The sequence below is a fragment of the Zeugodacus cucurbitae genome, chromosome 3, assembly GCF_028554725.1.
Source record: "Zeugodacus cucurbitae isolate PBARC_wt_2022May chromosome 3, idZeuCucr1.2, whole genome shotgun sequence".
Taxonomy (NCBI): Eukaryota; Metazoa; Arthropoda; class Insecta; order Diptera; family Tephritidae; genus Zeugodacus; species Zeugodacus cucurbitae.
The window spans coordinates 78,069,883-78,093,472 of NC_071668.1; the positions used below are offsets into that span (position 1 = coordinate 78,069,883).

Sequence of the window (23,590 nt, forward strand, 5' to 3'; positions counted from 1 at the left end):
TGCTTTTGTATGCTCAACTGCGTTTTTACTTATATATTTGTATAAACCTTGGCTTGGGTTATACCTTTCCACAACTAGGCACTTCGTTGTCAATATTTGATTGACTGGACATTTTGCTACGTCACATATTTATTTATGAACGCGTGTAGATATGTAGGTATATAAGTTGAACATGCATTTACTTTGGAAAAGGAGGCAGTTTTTGAACTTACTTTTATTGCAAATACTTTTTATTAAGTGGAGATTGTAGGGCAATTGATAAAGTGAAAAAATAATAATTTTCTCAACATTTGTGGTGACGATGCGTTTGAAAAGTGCAAATTTCCATTTTACTATTTCCAGTTTTACAGAAATGACTTGCTTACTACTTCTTTTACATGCCAATATATCATGTCTTCCATGATTTTTATATACATACATATATTGTACTTATTTTTTATGCGAAAGTCCATTTAGAATTTAGTTCAACATTTTCATTCCGCAGCTAGCAATTATTGCAGAAACTTTCTACTCATCCATTTACGTGCTTAATGGCACTACTTGTAGCTTAATTTCGCTTAATGAGCAAAAGTCACAGAAGACATAATAGGTCAAATGTCAGTATCAGTACTGAGAAAATCTAAAGCTCTAATTCACTTTATTTATTTTTTTTTTAAGAGAAATACACGATTTCCAACTCTCAATAGTGCTAATGGTAGGATTTGGACAGTATGAACACATTTCACCTTGACTGAAAACAATTTAAATGACATTTAAATCTCTTCTGAATTGGTCGATTCATCTGATTTTTTCCCTTCCTCTCTGATTCTTCAATTAAATTTTTAGAATGTTCCAAATTTTTATTAGGAACATAATGGTGTCCATTGACACCATAAACAGCACAACGAACTGAAATATTTTACACGGAAATGTCAAAATTGACAGATATAAAGTGGTGAAATGACAGATTGGCAGAGAGCAAAAAAGTTGACAGTTGACGTGTGCTAAAATAAAAAAGTAAATGCAAAGTGACAGTGACTTTTTCAGGCAAAGTTTACGCAAAACGAAATAGAAAATAGGGAACTAGGTGAAAAATCTGTTTTTTTTTTTGTTATATTATAGTAGCAACAAATAAAATTCTTAACGGGCAACAACTTCATCGGAATACAAAAATACGCATAAAGCCTGTAAGGCATAAAAATTTGCTTATCTCTCAAAAATGAAAAGCTTTTTCAGTGCAAAAAAGGCAACACATACGAAAACTAATCGTTTGCGGTTTCGGTTCTGTTTATACACGCAGAGTTGGAGCTCACGCTTGCCACACAATGCCTGGCTGCCCATTTATTTTTATCTAATAAACGCGAAAATTACCTTCACTGCATTCACACACGAAAATGCCTCAAATATTTGACTTGCGTGCTTGGGAAAACGCCGTGTGCGTGCCGTCGAGGTTCAAGGTTGCCATTTGCATATTTCGCACAAATTTCATACACCCCTGCACAACAGCAAACATATAGTTAGGCGGTTATATTATTTTATGGTAGAAAAACCGCAAATAAATAAACTTTTTACACGTCAACCTGCCGAAACTAATTGTGTCTGTGTGTGGGAAGAGCAAACTTTTTTGTTTTGGTTTCAGGTCAATAACCGTGACGACAAACCCTTTCTCGCTCTCGATTATCTCTGCACCTCTTTTGGCGGCTGGCGGTTGCTGCGTGAAGGTCATCGCACACCGGGCTTTCGCTCATTCATGCTGCTCATACCTCACAGACGTGACAAGGAGACGACTAGGTTCGCTGATCTATTGCGCAGCCACGTCTGTTTGTTTAAAAATATAAATAATTATAGTATGTACAGTGCATACTTACTCATGCGATGTGTGCGAGCACTTCCGCTGATTCATTTGCGGTATTTGGTATATATTTTTTTGTAATCAATTGCAAATATTCTTCCGCATCTAGCGGCGAATGACCTTAGAAATGCGCAGCTGAAAGCTTCTTCACTCTAGTCTAAAATTAAATGCTTTATAATATGTATAATTTGTACATCTGTACATAGGTATATTTCGAGTCTATTAAATACATAATATTGCTTACAAAGTACAAATACATATTTTTTACTGAGTACAAAATTCTGACTTCTCTAACGAAACGAACTGTCAAACTTCTATAGTAATTGTAAATAAAGCTTTTCTCTTCTGTTCCTCATGACGTCACGAATTAAGCTATTTGCTGTTAAAGGCACTTAAACAATAAAGAAAGTAAATATAATATATATCTTTACGATTCTCTAAACTAAAGTATAAGTACGTGCCCATATTTGCTCGCTTTTGTATAGTAAAAAATATATTATTTTTATTTTACAAATATTTACACGTTCGTTTTATGGAATTTTATTGATAAGCGACGCCGTGCTCGATTTAGCACTTTATAGCTCTTTAGTTTCACTTATAAACGCTAAGCACTGCACTTGACTGCATACAACTGTATGATGTATGTATGTATATTTGTCTCTAAGCGTGTCAATTGGCATAAGCTGTCATATTGGCCTGTTTTTCACAATCGCTTATGTTTATTTTGTTGTAGATAACTTTTGTTTTTGCTTGAGGTAATTTTATTATCTTTTTGGTTTAGTTTTTTATGCTTTGTAATACATTTCCATTTCTTCCACTGTCGGCAGAGTTGCGCAAATTCTTTACTTCATACCTACTCACATATATACATACTTTAACATAGTATATAGTATTTAGTAAATTTATATACAAGTGTAATTGTGTTAAGCTTTTATCGCTGTTCTGTAAAGTAAATATGCCTAAAGAGTTAACAAGTGTAAAAATATATGATTGTAAAAGGTTTCCTCGTCATCTCTGAAGTTTATGTTATGTGAGTTAACTTAATGGATAACATGAAAAAACATGTTGAAGATTAGAATAAAGTGTGCTAGTAATTATAGAAATAGCAATCAATTTCATAGAAAATAATTTTTTAATTAAATCTCGTGATTTCAAAATATTCTTAATAGACGATTGATTTTTTCCCACTATATCTTCATAAAATCGCATTTTATTCTTAAATAATATTCATAACTATTCAAAAACTAATCAAATTCTTTCTATTCTTTTCCAGGTATGTGTCACATCTTTAAATATTTTTTATCATATATGGGAAACAACCCCTTTTTGAAGTATTATATATAAAAAGGTTTGTAAGTATTCAAGTGTAAGATGTGGTCAAGAAAATTAGCCAATGAGAGAGTCCTAAGCAGAAAATGCAAGGAAGTCGAACTTTAAGGATTGCAAGTAATGCAAAGAAAGTATTGCCGAAAGGGTGTGGCTTCTACAAGGGAAGCTGCCTGACTACAGCCGTTATTAATCTCAAAGGCATAGTTTTACTATATGATATACACCCCTGTGTATATAAAATACATATGATGCGAGTTACGTCATATGAATTTCAGTTTTACGCATTATGTACTACTATGCAACCTATGCAAACACACTGAAAAAAATCAGTTCCTTTCAAATGTTTTTTTTTTTTTTTTGGATTGCTACCTTGATTGTTAAAAAAGATAAGTTCAAGCAATGAAATCAAAAGCCAACCCTCTTGTGCTGGGTAAACAAATGTGAGAATTCTCATTGAAAGATCACGCGGTTGCACTAACCACCCCTCAACAGTTTATGCGTTGCAACAGCACTCTTGGAACACATATATACATATATATATTGAACTTCTATATTCTGCTATTTACACTTTGATCAAATAAGGGTGTATATTGTAGATGTTTGCTTAAAGGTTTCTTAGTCTGCTTATCATAGGTAATGTTATTTTCATGTTTTCAGATCAATGTCTTGGTAGTTATAATTGCCTTTGCTTTTTTAAGAAGTATACATATATATATAAAATATATGATATATATAAGAAATACTCCTTTTGGGGGTTGTCTGTCTAGTCTGTATTTTCACTCTCTCTTTGCTTATTTCAGTTTTGATTTTATTTCAATTCAATTTTTCGTATTTGCATCTTTCGTTCAGCATACCTTGGCTGCTATCCCACTTCCTTGTGAATTATATAAAATTTATGCAAATTGCGCCTTCGTTCGTTGCTACTACAGTGTGTGGCCCCGTGTGTGTATATATTAAATTAAATATGTATGCATTTAATTTAAATGAAAAAGGCATCGTTGAAGCCTGTGATTTTTAACTCATTTTCCTTCCTAGTTTCGTGCCTTCATGTAGCTTTGTTCGACTTAATTAATGGGTTAGCGATGCGATAGTGTATTTACTGTCGGGAGAGCTGACAAAGTCGTTAATGACGGGATGGTATTGTTTATGTAAATATAAGCAATATTTGAAGTTTATTTGATTTATTTTATTATTCGCATTTAAATAAGTTATTTTTAGGAGTTGGTTGTTTGCTTTTTTAGGGGCTATATGAGAATATTAATAATTTATGAAATGTAAATGTGCTCGTGTGAGTATTATTATCATCAGGCAGTGATAAGTGAGAGTAAATAAAGCGTTAGCACAAAGGGTGTTTTTTTTTTGTTTTTGGAAGAAATCATTTATTTATCCCATAATTTTGCATATTTTATTGCTTTATTATATATTTAAATGCTTATGGTGGCAATGAAATCTTCTCTGTTATTCACCTCTTTATTTTATTTAGTGAACTTAATTTTTTTAGAAATGTTGTTTTTAATTATTTTTAGGTTTTGCCGCCATAATAAACCTATTATTACAACTATTTGCTTTCATTTATGGCGAAAGTCAATTAAAAAGTCGTGCTCACCCTCACATTTCTACCCGAACCACAACATTTCCGCAAAGTATGTCATGTTTGCTCGAAATTCAATAATAAATCAGGCGTGTCAATTGCGTATAGCAATGCAATAACGTTAGAACTCATACAAATAAAATTACAACAACAACAATAGGCTATCTAATTTCCGCCCGCTAACATATTTTATTGCCACCTTTGATATCGCGGCAGCAGCAGCGCCGAGCAGAAACACTTGCCCGAATGTTGTAATTGAGTTTAGAGGGGTTGCAATATTTACGTTGTAAGTCAATGAGCTATGTCGAAATATTATCGATTAAAAGGCAATTGGTTTGTTTACACTGCACGTAATCAATAACTTGCATTCCAATCGGAAATCAATTTAATGCAACAAAAAGTCATTAACTCACAGGCAATAAATTAATAAATTATTGTTGATAAAGGCAAGTGCATGCGCTTTTTATTAGCGCAGATGTTGTTGGCATGTTGATAAAAATATTGCGTTGGAGGCCTTAATGAGCAACCCTTATTGACAAATATATATTTTTTACTACAAACAGAAAGTGGACGAGGAATATTCTTAATATTATGCTTTAATTTGAGCTTTCTACTTTCAAAATAATTAATTTAACAACAATTCTCTTTAGTTATTAAACAAACAATAATTTTAATTTTTCTCTTTCGAAAAGTTGCCACCTTTTAAGAAATACGCTGTCTGCTGCTTTTAATTCATTTGCGCCACTAACCTCATTTCCTCTAATTTATATAGCAGTACAATTCTTTATGATGTGTAAATGTATTTATGTTTGCACATTTGTACGTGTCTACATACATATACACATTTATATTTTAAAGTCCCTCATTTGTCACATTCCCATAAGCCAACATCGTCATTGGCGAATACTCTACTCATCGCCCCATAATTCCCATAAAACACCCAATTCACATGAGGCCAACACATGTGCCCCGCATTGCATACATAATTTTTTGCTTTTGACTCATGACTTTGGGGCCCTCCGAGTGCGATATGTAGCTGTTTAATTATCGGTGCACTTGTCATGCTGCTGTTTCGCTGCCTTTTCCATTCATGGACTCATTCATTTGCTTGCACTCACTGTTGTTTAATGTGAAGGTCTCCTTTAATCAACTGAAATGTTTATCTCAACAGCATAACATACACTACTTTGCTCATTAATCCATATGCGGTTTAAAAAGTCCTATTCATTTTCTTGGCAATATTATTTGTTGTTTACTCAGTCCATTCTTTTTGCTTTGATCCATAAATGTATGCTGATTTATTGAATATCTTTGTTATTGTACAAAAAAATATTTCCTCTCTAGAAGTTTTTGCATTAACCAGTCTATTAATACATCCACTGTGAAATTAATCTTCGTCTTGGCTTCACTTTAGCCAAGTGCAAAACACATGTGACCTCGATGTTTTTTCACCATTTATATATTTTAAAATTCCTAGGGACTTGTTTAAAGGTTTATTTTATTATTTTTGAAATTTTGTATTTTTTTTTCGATGTTCTCTTAACCCTTAAGTAAATCGAAATTCAATTACTATAAATATTTTAGTTAGACTCTTAGCAGCTCTCAGTGGAAACATTTTTGGTATCCCTTTGCAGAATAACACAATAACTAATTATTATAATTGTGGGAGTGGACTTAAAACTGTCCTTGTCTAATCTCGACCCCTAACAACCGAATCTAATTATCACTTAATTGCGCTTTTAATTATTGATTAATTGAAAGCCCGCAGATATTACAATTAAAATGCCTGCATAACAATTTTCCGCAATATTCGTCCGTCCACAATCCATTCGCTAATGAAGTCATCAATTAATCATTAAAGTATGCAATCACCGAACAGTAATTATGCTCTGATAAATTAGATAATTGCAGTGCCACAAGCGTAATTAGCAGCAATGAATTGGGAAAAGAAATGTTGAGGCAGTTTTTTAGAATATTTTCCACATTCACCTTTTCATTTGTAATGCATTTTTTGGGTATACTCAAATAGTATATTCCGGTTAGTAGTTTCATTTCAATTCCTTGAAATCCCTCTGATTATAGTACAAGTAATTCCTTTGCATTTAGGCATTTGCTTGGCTTTTGTGCAATTTTCTAAATATTTTCTTCTTTGCCTACAAATATTACCTTTTTTAATGCACAAATCCTATTTACGCAATGCGATTATTTGTTGTCCTCCTTAAATCCAATATATCTCAGGAGAAGTTGTTATTTCTTTTACGCCTATTCTCTTTGTCATTTTACTATTATTCTTTTCAGCAAAAAACTACTAAACAAAAGCGGATAATCCACATTTGCCAGCAGCTGCTCGCATTCTCCGTTCCGCTCTTTGTTTTTGTCTATTTTCGGTAGTCGATTTCTTCCTGTTCTGTAGGTGCTTCCTTGCAACTGGTCGTTTGGGTTTTCCGCCAACGCACAATTTGGCCGCTGCTGGTTGTCTAGCTGCAATACCAATGGCAAAACAACAATGGTGTGCTTATCAGATTCTTTTTTGCCGCGGTCAAACTACCTGGGCAGGAAGAAAATATTATTGTGTCACTTCTACTGTTAGTTGTGCGATGGATAAGAGTAGGAAGGAACTCTCTTAGTTCTTTGAAATCTGGTTATAAAACAGAAAAATGGTATATTTAACAGTGTTTAAATTGTATTTTTAAATATAATATTTTTCATGGTAAGCTATCAAAAAATGCCACAGTGTATATATCGGTGTAAAAAGATATTTTACTCCACTTCCATAAACACCTCTCCAGTGCATGTGCCATATGTTCTAATTTTGTTCTAATATTGTGAATAAAAAACAATTAACCGCACGCGAATAGCCGATAGCAATTGTTCAATGCTTGTATCCATACTTTTCTATATAAACTATATCCATACTTATGTTTGAGCGTATGTTGGTACTCAGTTAGGAAGGGCCAAACAGTGTTTCTAATAAATTTCAAGCGTGTTGTTGTTGTTATTGTTAGCGTAAATAATTGCAATTTAATTAAGCTGAACAATTTAGTTACTCAAGCGGAAATTATGGTTACACAATCGAAAGGAAATGTGAAAAAAACTACTGGATATTACATTAAAAAAAAATAAAATTCTGATATGGTAATATGAATGGTTTTTTTCATATACTGATAACCTTGGTGGTATGATAAAAATTAAAATATAAAATAAGTTCTTTACATTTCTGTCGTGATAAAGTTTAAATTCACTCTAAAAGGTTCTGCATTACAATAAATAATAATTTTTATGAATCACATAATAATTTATAATGAAGATTGTATTAACAATTATCGTTACAAGCACACATAAAAGTTTCTTTAGACTTCCGAAATTCTAATGAGTCACATTGGAGCAGGGACAGTATCGAACACGCGCTCGTTAAAAGCAATCACTTATGTATACTGTTGTATGAGGAAAAAGCCTTAAATAGGCTCCTATGTCACTTATGAGCAAACACAGCAAAAATATATGAACAAAGATAAACGTAAAAGTCTAATACCTACACTGACCGATAGACCTAGGGAAAACAGCAAAAAAGTCGTAAAATAAAATTAAACGGCATGAAACAAAAGAAGCCACACGTACGAGTGGGGAACATTAAGGACAACATTAGATGATAAGGAAAGGAGTAGACAAACATATGTACAACATGTATCAAGCTGTTCGAAGAGAGTGACAGCACATCACGTGCCACATACGACGGGAACGACTGTAACGAAGTGGAGTATTATTGTATTATCCAACCCAAAGGATGTCTGGCACTTTGATAGGAAGTTATAAATATTTGTACGTTTGCACAAATACATACACATGTTTCCCCTGTTAAATATGTCAGGAAGTCGGAGAGGCGGCCCAAAGTGGAGGTATCGAAGAAACTGCACGGGCATATTAATATATATATATGTAAGCTAGTATATATCTACAAGAGCGCACTTTTGTTTTATATGACTTTATAGGCGCCGGTCAGCATAGAAGTCCAGCTATAAAAAAAGACATGTCTAACCACTGAAAGGTGCAAAATTATCTGTGGTTTGTTCACTGAACTCTACCTGTATATACAGATCCACATATGTATGTTTGTGTAGCACGCGCTAGTAGGCATATTTTTTGGTCACACTGTCGTAAAAATTAAGTGGACATGGTCATTAAAATTTTACGACGCTTAGAAGCCAAACATAATGTGGTTAGTTAGCAGATAAACGTATGAAGAAATGATACTGCAATGTCGCCTCAGCTTCTGGATTTTTGTCGAGTTCTTTTTGTTTTTTGTTGTCGGGTAGTAGTAGTAAAAGTGTTGTAGAACTGACAGCTGGTAGCTGGTAATGTGATAACACGTTAACCGTAAATGTTTTCCCGATAGTTTTCCATTTCGGTAGCAAAAATGCCACTGCTCCTGCTGCTCAATCATCATAAAATTCGATTTTATTGCCATACAAAATGTTAGTTAGAAATAAAATACAGAAAAATACAGCAAATGAAGCAGAATGATAAGTCTAATAGCGGTAAAGATGTTTTGAGTTATTAGGATCTTCCTTTATTGTTGTTGTTATGACTTAAATTGCCGCACATTTTTTTAAATTGTATTCAACAATTTTTTGAAGGGTTTAATGCTCCTATTTCCGACTCTATGTAAATAATCCGATTTTAAAGAAATAAATGCCACCACACACCAACTGCCATCACTATCAACCCGTAAGTAACCAATCGATCAAAGGTAATCCCCGCTCCTCAAATCACTTGCGGTCTCAGCGCCGAACCCAAAGATAGCATTTCTGTTATCTTTAGATAACTTAACAGCTGTTTTTCACTATCAGCTATATATACTCATCCATCAAAAATTTTGAAAATATGTACTTAGTACGTATATATTGCTGCTCAAATGTCAAAATAGATATAATTAGTTTCTATTTTGTTTACAACGAGTACGTACTTTAGCCTTTGTATTTGTTTATTCAAGTCACTCTTGTTTACATTTCTAGCATCCTTGACCCTTCCATTCAAACGTGGGCCGGCCTAGAAAAACATACAACACACTCAACCGGTTCGCTTTGTTTACAAAAGTAAAATAGAAAATAGAGCATTTCGAAAGCATGCTTCCTCGTTCCGCTTTTGTACGATTTTCTTTTGAATTTATTTCGCGTTTTCTATTTCCACATTTACGTAACCTCCTTACGTAACCCTTAGCTGCATTTCTTTCACTTTCTTTTGCTTCATGCTTTTGTTCTCTAATTAGAAATTCCACAAGAAGCTTGTCAGTCGCCGCTTTGCTTTCATGCATTTATCACCTTTCACGGTGAGCTAGTTAGAAGACGGCATAAATATACCGCTATGTTACATATGTAAATTCTACCGCAGCGTTCGTTTGCATAATCTTTGCAGAGCGTCGGGTCTGCGCTGTCCATTTGCTCGGTTTGGCTTCGTGTGAGTTCTTTTTTTACTTTAATTTCTGTTATGTTTTGCATATGCATCATTAATATACTTTCAACTAGTATGTACCCTCTTTTAGAACTCTCGTTTTCATTTCATTTGACATGTGTTGTGCTCATCTGTCAATTTGACATTTAAGCGCAAAAACATGGCGACCCTTTTCCCGTTGCAAAGTGAGTTTTCTTGCATTTTCCTTAAGTAAAAGTGTGTAAATAAGTAATTATGCATGAAAGTAGCTTAAGTTTGCAGCTCGCTAATGATAACCTTCGGTTTGACATTTCATTTGTCAACTGTCAGCGCTTACGACGCATGTGTCAAAAGTTAATCCTGTCTGTGTGCACTTTTCGTCGCTTATTTATAGAAAAATCTAAGCATAGAAAGTGCAATTAATAAAAATTTACATACTTAGCGGATCGTAAAGCGAATGGCATGTTTAATCGGTCGTCTTCGATCAGCATGTTGGGTCAATGGCTTCACTTTCATGAATCCTGCTTTCTGTGCTATCTAGGCTTAGCTAATGCACTTTTTCGCTCACTAATATGACAGTTGTTAAATTAGCTATTTGACTTGCTATTCGTTGTGGGAATTGAATATGAATTTTAGAGTCATGATTAACTATAGAAGAAATCGCTAATAAGGCTAAGTAAAAAAAATCTATAGAAAATTGTCATTTACTTTCCAAAAGCATTCACTCTGTACCTTTAACTGGTTTTAAAACCAAATAGACTCTGTTATTAATTAAGATTAGCATGCGAGTATGAGTTGCATTTGCTGGGAAGGCTGGATACATTGTTGCCACTCTCAAACAAATTTCGCAAAGCTTGTACGGATTTCAATACAGATAAAGTTCCTTTTCAACATTCATTTACATTCCATTTCATACCATTTGGTGAACTGGTTAAACTTGTTGCCAGCAGGCGAATGCGATCCCCAATGTTGTACTAGAGAAAAATCGAAATCAAGTGAGCTCTTCAAATACACATTAACAACACATTCACAAGACTTTGCGACAAGATCAGCTCAAGGCTGCCAAACCAGGCGGCGAAAGACAAAATAATATTAAATAAACGTACATACATACTCGTACATATGTAGTATACAATGCGAGGGTTTTGGCATATCACTGTGTTGACCCCTGTAGGCAAGAGCCTACAAACCGCCTTTTGCACACAAACACACACACTCACACAATGCGAAATATATCATGAAATGATAATTGTACTTTAAATTTTACTGTGATTCCCTGTACCCTTTGCTGTTTGTCTTCATTGTTTACAAAGGCGTACAACGCCTTGTGGTCTCTACTACTGACCACCTCCTGTTTTCTGGAGTAGCTCACATACATAAATTACCTTTTCTTGTTATTGTTGTGTCATTGCTTTGCACAGATTTCTCATTTTAAGCATTTTTTTATGAATTTATTCTTTACGATATTTTAACAACTCATAATACAGCAATTTTCACGTGTAGCTGTCCGTATCCAGTTACCGAAAAAACTTGTCTGCAGGCTTAACCCTCTCACTACCGATTATCACGGCTTTATGCAGACCCCGCGCCTTACCTTCCACTCAATGCTGCTTTTAAGTGTACATATGTAGTAACAAATTTGCCCTTCCATCTGGTCAGCCATTGTCCAAGCGCTCTCTTCATACTGTGTTCATCTTGTGTTATTTTAAGAGGAAGCCTTTTTACATTCTTAAAGATATCACTCCCCTAAATGATTTACATAACAATCGAACTGACCGTTTCGCTGTAGTCTTCGGTATGTTTCTTACCGATGTTGCTGCTTTTGACTGCCGCTGATATTTCTAATATTTTCTTAAGTGGCAGGCTTATGAAATTGATCGCTCGTTATTAACCCTGAAGTGTGTGGAGAACTCGAAATTCACGGTTTATTTATTTTTGCTTTATGCGCATCAGTTTTTATTTCCGTTTAATGCCGGGAGAGCTGGCTAATTTGTTTTGGTGGTGAAGTTCTTTTATGCGCTGGTTGCCGCCCAATTTTGAGTTTGTATCGAAAGCTTTTCATACGCAAAAAGCTGCTGAGGAGTGACGCTGCGAAAAGTGATTTATCATATTTCTGTGATTATAAGGTCTAGAATATGCGAAAATTTACTATACTCGTAGATATGATATATTAAAATTGAAAAAATATGCGAGATTTCTTAAAGCTTATTTATAGCTCAAAAGCTTTTTAAGCAATTACAGCTTTTCTTGTTTCCAAACCTCCACAAAACACTCTAAACTTAGCTAATACAACCCACTTAGTATTATACAAATAAGCATCAATGAAGCTTGATGCTTTAGAATGGCTTAAGAAAACAAAAGTTGACTTTTTCTGCTGCTAAGTGACGCTGTCACTGCGTTTATTGCATGTCAATAAACCCATAGTGTGCATCGCCTGGTTGTGTTGACATTGACAACTCCATGAAATTGACTCGCCGAAGGCTATACATCGTAACACCCGCCGTTTATAGGCAAACTTGCTGCATGTCAGGCAATTTGACTAGGCTTTGGGCATGCGTCACCATTGCGGCAACCTGATTTACAAGCTGCTCTTTTATGGACAAACCAGCTATTATACGCCTGCGTACGCTGCTGATGCTTTTGACAAACTGCACGCGCTTAAGTTTGTATAATTCGCTTTTTATTATATGTTTATATAGAAAGCATGTGCCATTAATAACATAATCAAGAACTTAGCGCCCGCCCGCCCACAATAGACAGTAAAGAACTCTGACATTGACAAGTAAAAGCTTCGTAAGAACATTTTTGACAGCAGAGAGTACGCTGGAGGTGTATTTGTCAATTTTGTTTGTTTATTTAGAAATAATTTTGATTTTTGACATTCTAAAAATATATTCTAATCTTTATATGATTTGCATATATAAATTTTGTTCAAATATAGTCATGAATATAACCGTTTAAAAGTAGTATTTTGTATGACAAAGCTTCAAGTGAACTTTATATGCGTGTGGTCAGAAAAATTCCAACCGAATTGAAATTTAAAAACACTGACCTAAAGACAGTAAATTTTTTATTACTTATTCTATATAATTTGTATGAGTTCGAGTTGGAAACATTTACAAATTCCCAACTAGCAAAGTACTCGTTTGACAGCATGTGAAGAAGTACGAGTTCAAATTCCGCCTGATGCAACTCGCTCGCTAAATATGCATACGACTGACGACACACGATGTGACGTTTGCTTGACAGCATCAAGCAGCTGACACACTTGCGAATTCGCAACGCTCCTCGAAACGTCACACAATGACGAACAACAAATCAAGAAATTTTTGCAAAAAATCTGCAAAGGCAACAAAATAGACTGGAAATGGTAGTTGTTGAAAAATTGCGCTTTTCCAAATCGAACAATATGAAATTTATTGTCTTGCAAGCAACTGGACAAGATCAACAAGCCGTGCAAATAAAAGGCGAAATAAAAGTTACAAATTTGCCGAAAAATTGAAACTGTCGCAATGCATTCAAATCACAAGAGTGTCCAGCCATAAAGCAAGCAATTGTTAACTATAAAGAATACCAGACACACTGGTTGCCCTTCTGACAGCGCAACTGGCTTTGTGTGAGCAAAAATGTGTGAGGATAATGTGTTGTGTGATGATTGCCTGCCTGTCTGTGCGTCGAGCTGTCAATCAAAGGCATGATGGACGCGCAAAGGGCAAGACGTCCGTTCATCTATCGGAGTATGAATGAGAATGACTAGTAGACAACTGAGGCAAAGAAACTCACATACGAGACGAGTACGCACAATTGCTTTGAAAGAAACAGCTAATATTGAAGTGCTGCGCTGAGGAGTAACGGTAGGAGCGACACACAAAGGATATATCAAAGGCAATTCACCATTTGCCTGCCATAGAACTGCAGTATGTCATTCATAAGTTTGTGCTTTATTGTAGTAACACAGCTACGCCTCACAAAACAAAGACACCGTTAATTGTGTATGTAGGTAAAAGTGTAGCCTCTACATGAAAAACGATAGTAAACACGAGGAGGTCGAAAACAAGTTCCTACTCCACTACATACTCGTCTAATAGTAGCGAGCTTGATCCACTGGTCTCTGTAATACTTATGCTGTTGGAGCAGCACAAAAATAGAGCGCTTGTTGGTTGCTCATACGGCTTTAACTGCTTGTTGTACCGAGTAAGTTTGTGTCGACGGTTGTGCCCGGTGCTTGTTGCCAATAGGCTGCTGGTAATTGTCAGTTCTTCTTCCTTTTCTATTTCGGACCGTTCACTGAACTTACGCTCTAAGGTACATGAGCTTTTGAGTAGGAAGTCGTAATCGCCCTTCTACCTAAATTGTTTTATGTATATGATACATTTCCTAGAAAACAGCTGGCAATTACAAAGTAATGATTTTTTTTTTGCTTTCAAATGCAATAAACAATTTTATTTGAATTATTCACACACTTGTCACCATTAAAGTTGATTACTCTGATATTTTCATCTGTTTCTCTCGAAAACAGTGTCAAAATGTCATTGCTGACAGCTCTGCTATAAAATGTGGGGATTAGTGGCTATTATGTTGTTATCAAAATATAAATGTGTGTCTATTTTTCCACGTTTCTCCAACAGCAGTTAACATGCAAATTAAACGCTTTTAAGGCATTTAACTTTACTCGCTGATATTTTTATAATTGGCAGGTACGATCGTCAGCAATTGATTACAGTTCGCTTGAGACCAGCTTAAAAAACCCGCGTTTGCAATATATTTTTGAATACAAATATACAAGTTTGGCTGTGCATTGCATACTAATTGACTGTAAAAATTTGGTAATTTGAATAAATTCTTAGATTTACCAATAACTACGTAAACAACACACCAAAAAAGGGGTTTGGCCGCGTTTCATGGAAAACGTTTTGGAATGCGCTGTTATTTCAATATTACAAAAACATTTTATTTTGCAAAACCATTTTATATATTATTATAATTTTCTGTTTTTGTTTTTTTTTTGCATTTCACAGACTCTTTCGTCAACAGTCAAGAATGGACGATCTCACGTTCAGTGCCCGATTTGCGTCTAGGCATAGTTGGTTCATTGAACTCGGGCAAATCAGCTTTAGTGCATCGGTATTTAACTGGTTCCTACATGCAAGAGGAGTCGCCTGAAGGCGGTCGCTTTAAGAAGGAAGTATTCATAGATGGCCAAAGTTATTTATTACTGATAAGAGATGAAGGTGGACCACCAGAAATGCAGGTAAGCAAATGATACTATATAAATAGAAGAAAATTAATTAAAAAATTGTGTAAAATTTATTGCAATACTATTTTGAGTCTCCCATATACACAACAAAATAGTTATATACATATAGAACCGCCGATAACAAAAGCAGTAAAACGCAATTAACTTAATTGTGAGAAACTGAAATTTCTCTATTTAGCCATTTTATGACTTTCCGAAATAGTGCGCTAAAAATATACGTTAGTTATTAAATGATTTTACTGTATCATCTGGTAATAGTATAGGCGCTGCAATGCATGCTATGTTTTCCCGTATACTAAAGCATACTTTTAGGCTTGGCCATTTAACAATATTGCTTTATTATCGTGCAAAGTAAACGCGTTATAATCCCGCTAAATACAATAATAGCACTTTTACGTCATAAACTACGTAATTGCTGACGTATTTCTGCGGTATACATATACATAGGTACGTGTACTGCTTCATGTTTTCTAATTTTTAAGCGTACAATGCTCGCACCTGGCCATAAAATAGTTCTATAAACGTATATTTTATCAATTACGACTATTAAAGTGACGTAGCCGATAAAATTGCGCAATCAACGCAATTAATGGGTGTGTTCTTAAAAGGAATATGAGTTAATTTCCTTGAAATGCCTTTGGGTGAAGGATTTTAAAGGAAATCAGTGAGTTTTAATTTTGGCAAATGCATACTTACGCAAAGCTTACTACGAAACTTAAAGCAATTTTAACTATTCACTTAATTACGTCATCAATTTCTAAACTTAATTATCCTCTTTCTCTGATTTAAATTGCAATTAGTCCCTAGACTCATTTTCTCTTGTTAAAACTGAAAGCCTGCAAGCTCTAATTAAGCTCCTTAAAAGCTTCTGTATGATGGGAGCTTTTGTTTAACTGTTTGAAAATATTTTTTAGTTATTTTCGTAGACTGACTTATATAATATAGGTTTAATATGTGACATATTTATCCATTAACTAATATGTAAACTGTTTACTAAAATTTAGTGCTTCATTACTTCCCTAAACTGTCAACAATAACACAGTTATTTATTTGAAGAACCTTCTCAGCCAACAGTCGAACTCATTCTTATTCACAATCCGTATACCTCATTAAGTTTTGCTGCTCTACTGCGCATAAGCACATACGGAAGCCCTTAGGAACTCACAAACTCACAGAAAACACAGTTTCCCCCCAACAAACACAGCTACTTTTTTCTCCATTCGTATTTAGTGCTTTGTAATGCCGTTACACAATGCTACTACCTTTGCTTCTACGTTTTGCTTGACTGAGTGTAGACTCGTTGAGGTAAAAGTGCCAAAGGTTTACTCGTGCCTTCGTTATTTTCTACACAAAAGTCCTGCTTTTTGTTAACTTTATGAAACGCATTGACTATTATATTTCTGTGGAGTCAAAGGAAATTATTAATACAATAGTCTGCAAAGTACTATAAAACTTTGCAAGGAATATGTGCTACTAAAGCGCAATTAACTGCACCACTTTTGATTTAGTTCGAGACTGGAGCAAAATGCTTTAAAGTCGCATTCTTCTCAGCAATAGCAAGTATCGTAACAATAATACTCATATTTCTTACTCTGTGCAGAATCTATAGCACTGCTACTCCCACTCTTCTACGCTCTTTATCATTTATCATCCCAAGACATTTCGATATTGCTTTCGCGTAAACAACGGAAGATACGAAGTGTGTGGCGCTGCAGCCAAGAGTGGGGATTTTGAGGGTGTAAAGTCAAACTAACAGAGTGTTTTCAATTGCAAATGATCTGTATTTAGGTCAATTGTTGTCCTTTTTGTTATTTACGATACATAGATTCTATACAAACTTACTGAAATGCAGAGGGTGTGCTTTGTTTTTGAAATTCGAGGGGATTTCTTCGCATTGTTCGACTGTGTATGAGAAAAACAATAAAATTGTGTGTCATCGCAATAACGCTAGTGCAAAGAAGAAGCAGCACATCGTAGACTTTATTGTCAGTAAGATTCCGATGCAGTGAATGGTAGTGGAATAAGTGCTTAAAGCTATATTTTTATATTTTCACATCTTCCATTGTGTCAGCTCGCTTATAACTTTTATTTTCTATGACGACAATTACACATGTGAGTTGTCATGTATAAAAAGTTTATTGACTTTTTACATTGTTTACTTGCTTGACGGTATTTAGGTTAGTAAGCTTCAGGAAATTTGAAAAAATAGAAAAAGCCCGTTTATTGGAATATGAATAAGATAGGGTAGAAGTGAAAACGAGTGTGTAGACAGTATAAATGAGTTCTATGCACTTTGAATATTTACTAATTTATTTGAAACATTTCGCCTAATTAATGGGGAAAGAACATGGAGCTTTCACACTTACATAAGCTTTCATTATTTGGTAGGGAGCTTTTTATTCAAACAAATTAATAATCGACGAAAGCTTATTAATGCATTATAGTACCAAAGATATATTTTCTTTGATTTCGATAAGAATTCATTTACATTTTACTTTCTGGTAATAACAAAGCTATATCCGCTTCACTCTCCCGGAAACAGCGAAAAGCGCAAGTTCATTCACTTTCATTTATATAAATGTCTTACCACTACCAATGTGAATACAAATCCGATTAAATTTGTTGATGTAAACACAAGTAGACACATACAATATGAACACACGATCCACTGGTACCTACGACTACACGAAAAGCTTTCATCTGTTACATGCCACACAACCGGAGTTTACTCGCATTATATTCACCTCTCCCACCATTTTGCTCATGACAGGTTGTCTGCGATATCTGACTAACTTGAATGGCTGACTTTACCGTATGTGGAGGGGTATTTAGAATATTAGATATTCATATGAGAAAAGAACACAGAAAGAGCTTTAATGTAAGCTGCTAAAATAAGGTTACCACAAACAACAATTCTACAGCGACAGTGACAAGCGGTGTCATGACCTAAGAATTATATACGAGAGACATATACAAACAAAGCTACTGAATACCGGAGCACTTAGCAAATACCAAAGCAAATTGGACAAACAAACTTATAGAAAGAGGTAAATCGATTTTCCAACCTAAAGTGTCAGTACTTGTAAATTTAAACAACACTTTGATATAATTTAACCGAAACCCTTCGTCGCACTGACATTAAATTCCGATTGCTAAACAGCGAACCCTCAAATTCGCACACATTAACCCTTGTACCGCTCAAGCGGGTGTTTATTTGCAAAGTGTCAAAGTGTGAACTGGGCACTACAAAAGGCTAACTGTCACAGCACCACTAAACACAGCCAAACACAGCAAACAAGCAGCTTAAAGCCGACAAACCGCAGCAAATGAGACGACCTGGTCTAAGTATTCATTAAAAAGCGACGGTGGTCGTTGATTGCTGGGGTGGGCGCGTTTTTTCGCCAGTCCGCAAATGCCTCGCATACATAACGGCCGGTCAACCGTTCTGCTGTTGCTGCGGCCAGCCATATCACACGCTTCACAAGGCAACTGAGTGCCTACCACAAATGCATTTACATGAGGACCGCATGCCTGCGGGTCTACCGCACAGACGGATCGATGGCAAATCAATTGCGTCATTTTAGGCGCTCAAGCAGTCGTGTGACTACGGGTTCACGTCCGATATGAGTGCCTCAGGCAGACGTACATATGTATGTGTGTTCGAGGAATAATGCTGGCGTGGCATTCATATGTGTGTGTGTGTAAACATATGCTTTTGGAAGTGCGGTTTTCAAATTGGACACCAGCTTTTGCAACCCTTAATGCGTTGGAAAAATGCGCTTTTGTTATTTAAATAAATGCCAAAGCCTTTTGCATTCTGCGTAAGAATTGCACACTCGGTGACTGTGCTGCCAGCGAGAGATTTGCAATTTTCGCCTTTAATTCCTTCGCCCGGAGGCGCGAATATTTGGCAATCGAAAGTGACGAGCGTGTCTGCCGCATTCACTCTTCGTGACCCTATTCTTTAGACTTTAAGCCTTTCGACAAATACAACAAGCGCACTCTGCTGGCATTCTTCCGAAGCACCGACACAGCAAATACCTTTGTGTATATGCACTCCACATTTTTTTTTTTTTTCAATTCTTTTTTTGTGCACGAAGTCAACAGCGCTTTTGTTTGTGCAATTTTTCAATATGTCAATATTTGCCTACCTCGCAGCGATATATAGTAAAAAAAGAATTGAGAATTGCGCGCGCGATTTTCCCGTTCAACCCCCTGGCACATACATACAGTTATGATTTGTTTGTAATTCTCGCTTGTACACAGCGCTAGTTGCTGGGATTATAGTTTTAATCCCGCTTTTCACAATTTTCAATTCAATTTCTAATATATGTTTGCTGTGGAACTTCCAGTCCACCTTTTGGTTTGAGCCAGCCACGCGCTCAGAGTTTTTTATACGCTCGCTTCATTTGCTATTTGTTCTGCTTTCACGTTCGGTTTTTTTTTATGGTACGCTGGGTAGTGAAAGTTTTTCTACGTTGCAATTTTTTTCCTCTCCCCACACGTGTAATCGACTGCTGTTACCGTTAAGCCTTTAATTCCTCGTTGGCTTGTGCGTATTTTCATAATTTCATTTGAAATATTTATTCGCGCGTTAAATTCCATTTATACATACTCGGTAAAATAAATAATTAAAGGGAATATTTATGGCAGGCTGAAAAAATTTTAATTTGTAATTAAGCGTTGGGTGCATATTTACTTTGAAAAAAAAAATCTATTAACGGATATATTTACATATATGAAAAAAAAGTATTGAATTGCAAATTTTTTCAATTAATGATAATGATAATGCAAAATTAATCAGTTGTGAAATAGCAATTATTTGTAAAATTAATACCCTTAATGCTATCAACGTAATATATATATATATGAATATTATATTTGCATACATTACATATTGATTTATGCAAGATTATACAGAATAATGAAGTACTTCAAAGTAGCTCTGTGATTCTAGTACAGTTGAACTTCCATAACTCGAACTGCTCTAACTTGAAGTTCTACATAATTCGAACTATTGAATTGGCAATAGAACTCTAAATTCATACAAATTACCCTCTGTAACTCGGAAGTCTCTCTAACTCAAAGTTTTTTTGTGGATTATGGTGATTCGAGTTAGAGAAGTTCCACTGTGTTTTTATTACATTTTTTTATCAATTTTCTCACAGTGCATATATAACTGTATGTATGTATAAAAGATAAAATTGTGGCTTTCTGAACTATTTTATACAAAAGCTTCGCGATTCATTGCACTCAAACGTTTTTCTGAAATCTTTTGTTAAATTTCTCTCAGTGCACTTTGTATGCCTTTCTGTATTTCTTCCTTACATCGAGTACATAATTCTCATATAAATCACAATTTTATTTGCATCAAAAATGCACGCTTTATAAAAGAGATCCCGAGTGCATAACGGCAATACAAGCATAGGCGAGTGTGTGAAAAATGTGGCATGCAACCACTTTCGACACGCAACAAAAAGCTTTGCAAGCGATGAAAAAGCAACCACAAAGGGTGTTATGGAAAGTCAGCGGAAACCAGAAGAAGCACAAAACTGCAAATGAAGCGGAAGGCGAAGTGAGTAGACCGCGCTCGCTGAAGGGGCTTCGAAGACAACCAACGAACCACCCACTCACCGTCAAACGCAGTATATTCTTGCAAATGCGGCAGAGACTGTGCCGAGTTCCTTATGGCCATTTAATTTGATGGCAATTGCTACACCTTAAACAATGCAGCAAAGCAATGAAAATTTAACGCGCACCCCGAAAGGGAAACAAAATATTACAAATGTGTTAGTTTTATGTGACCAACAGGAAGGATGCAGGAAACGGTGGGTGCAGGGATTCTCCCATATACAGGCATATACAACAATTGTATTGTCGCAGAATGTTTACTCTCATGATTGAATACAAGAAACAACACACACACACATACATATGTAGCATGCAGGGCTGACTGGTCCATAATAACGTCGTAACGATCATTAGAGCGCAGAGCTAAATACACGGTTTGAAGTGATATGCGTCTCAAGTGCACGTGCCATTGCCGCCGTTCGCGTCACTAACAAATCTGCAGTTAACAAGGAAGCGAAGTTGCGCTGACACGAGTCTTCAGGACGCGCATAACGGTGAATACAAATAGAAACATAAAGAACTGCATTTCTACCACGCCCACAGCTAGCTGCTGAAGCAAAGCTTTTACAAAGGCCACAAGCCGCCATTGCCTGCCTTCATGTTGTACTTCTTGTGCGCCTCTGATAACAGCAAACGCCTGGCTGACAATCTCAACGCTATTTGTTGTTATTGTTATTTTTACTTTTTGTGTTGCGACACTCTGTCGAATGTCACTATCGCTTTGCGTCTATAATTTATCTCGCACGCGTTAGAAAGAAATACTGCAGTAGCGCAGTGATTTGTAAGTGCCCCTCGCCTGCAGCTCGACACGCGCAGTTCGGCTCTGACGCTCAAAACAACAACCGTACAACCGACAAATTGGAAAAGCATGTCTCATCACAACAACAGTACATATTTATAGCAACTAACTGTATATATGAAATAGTACAATATCCTCTTTGGTGGCATTTCTGACGCCAATGCAGTCCCACTCACTTAAAAAGTCTCTTCAAGCGCCATTCAAGGCTGCATTCAAGGTTGTCGCTGGCAATGTGGAAGAAGACTGTCAGTGGCAACCATTTGACATTTTTCTGCATTGCGCCTTTGCAATGGACACTCCATCAAATCGCATGCATGGCATCTGCAGCAAAGAAAACAACAACGATGCATACTGATATAAAATTTGCAAGAAGCATCTTCCTCGTGTATGAGTATACGATGTAATATATTTTTTAGTTGGTTTTGGCTATTGTCATAAAGCATACAGGAAGACTTTAACACAATCTAATTTGTAAATTTTTAGTGCAAGACATCCGTGAGAAAGAGACATGTGTAGCCATATATTACTGGGCTTCCTGCAAATTTTAATGAGCGTATGGTATATAAGAACACTTTTAAATCTATCACTCTGTAAAATCAAGAAGACATGTTTAAAATTAGTTATTCATCCATGTACTTAAGACACTCATAACCTGACTACCGCTGCACTATCACTATTCTCTATTATCCACCTGGAGAAAGATCTTCGATAAGCACGTAGGGCTTAGTACGAGGTATTGCATTACTTTATTTTCACTCAATTTAATATAGTTGGAATTTGTGGCACTACTATCAATATGATATAAATATTAGCTTACAAGTGCTGAATAGATAGGAAGTTGTTGAATTATATTCATACGCTGAGCCTAATATGTTTCCCCGAATTTTTCGCAGTGTATTGGCAAAACAGAAATAAATATTCTCCATATTTAACTCATTGCACGGGTCGTAATTGAATTGAGAGCGTTCAAAAATCACAACAACATGCCCGAACAAATGCGCTGTGCGTACGCCAGTTTATCGCGTCGCCGCTGGCAGAAAAAGTAAAGCTTTAAAACACTGTGCTGCAAGCAGCGCAACAAATTCACAAATTCACTTTTCCTATTACTGTCGCATATGTTATTGTTGTTGCTAGCATACCAACGCTACCACCACCTACCTCAGCCAACCGCCCGTCATAGACCCTGCATGTTATGTGCCTTCCGCCGCTGACAGAGTTTGTGTCGTGCACGCTTCCGCTTCGACGATGTAACCATTTAAACAGTGAAAATAGAAGCAATACAATAAAATATTTCGTGCCAACAATTTATGCATAACATATACGGAGGCATACAAACATATATGTATGTATGTGTAGAGGATATGTAGTCATCAGTCATTTGCTGTGTCGCCAGCGCGTCGCTCGAGGACATCATTACCATCCACAGACAGGCGCACAATCAACACCACCACCGCACATCCAACGCCGTATACTCGTAAGTGTACCACCACCAACAAGCGTCTCCCCCCACCCCGTTTGCCCTCTTTACCGTACTCGTAACATTTTACCGCCGTCGCCAACATAACCATTCATATTTGTTGGCGTCGCCGTCGTCGTTGTCTGCTGTTTTGGCATATACAAAAAATGGATTTTCCTCCACGACAACTACAGCACAGCGCACACCCACCTCTAACCTCACCTCCCCCACCCTGTTGAGTCGATACTTTGCAGTGCCAGCGATTTTTC

The 23,590-nt window shown here is 35.9% G+C and overlaps 1 protein-coding gene across 3 annotated transcripts in view; it reads left to right on the plus strand.

Annotated features, from left to right (window-relative positions):
* The window catches only part of LOC105211468 (centaurin-gamma-1A), a 210,530-nt gene that overhangs the window by 178,605 nt on the left and 8,335 nt on the right, over positions 1–23,590 (plus strand). For all 3 annotated transcript variants that reach the window (XM_054227081.1, XM_029039734.2, XM_011182890.3), the window contains one exon: positions 15,197–15,429. In XM_054227081.1, the coding sequence (XP_054083056.1) occupies positions 15,197–15,429 (233 nt within the window). The remainder of the gene's footprint in view (positions 1–15,196; positions 15,430–23,590) is intronic.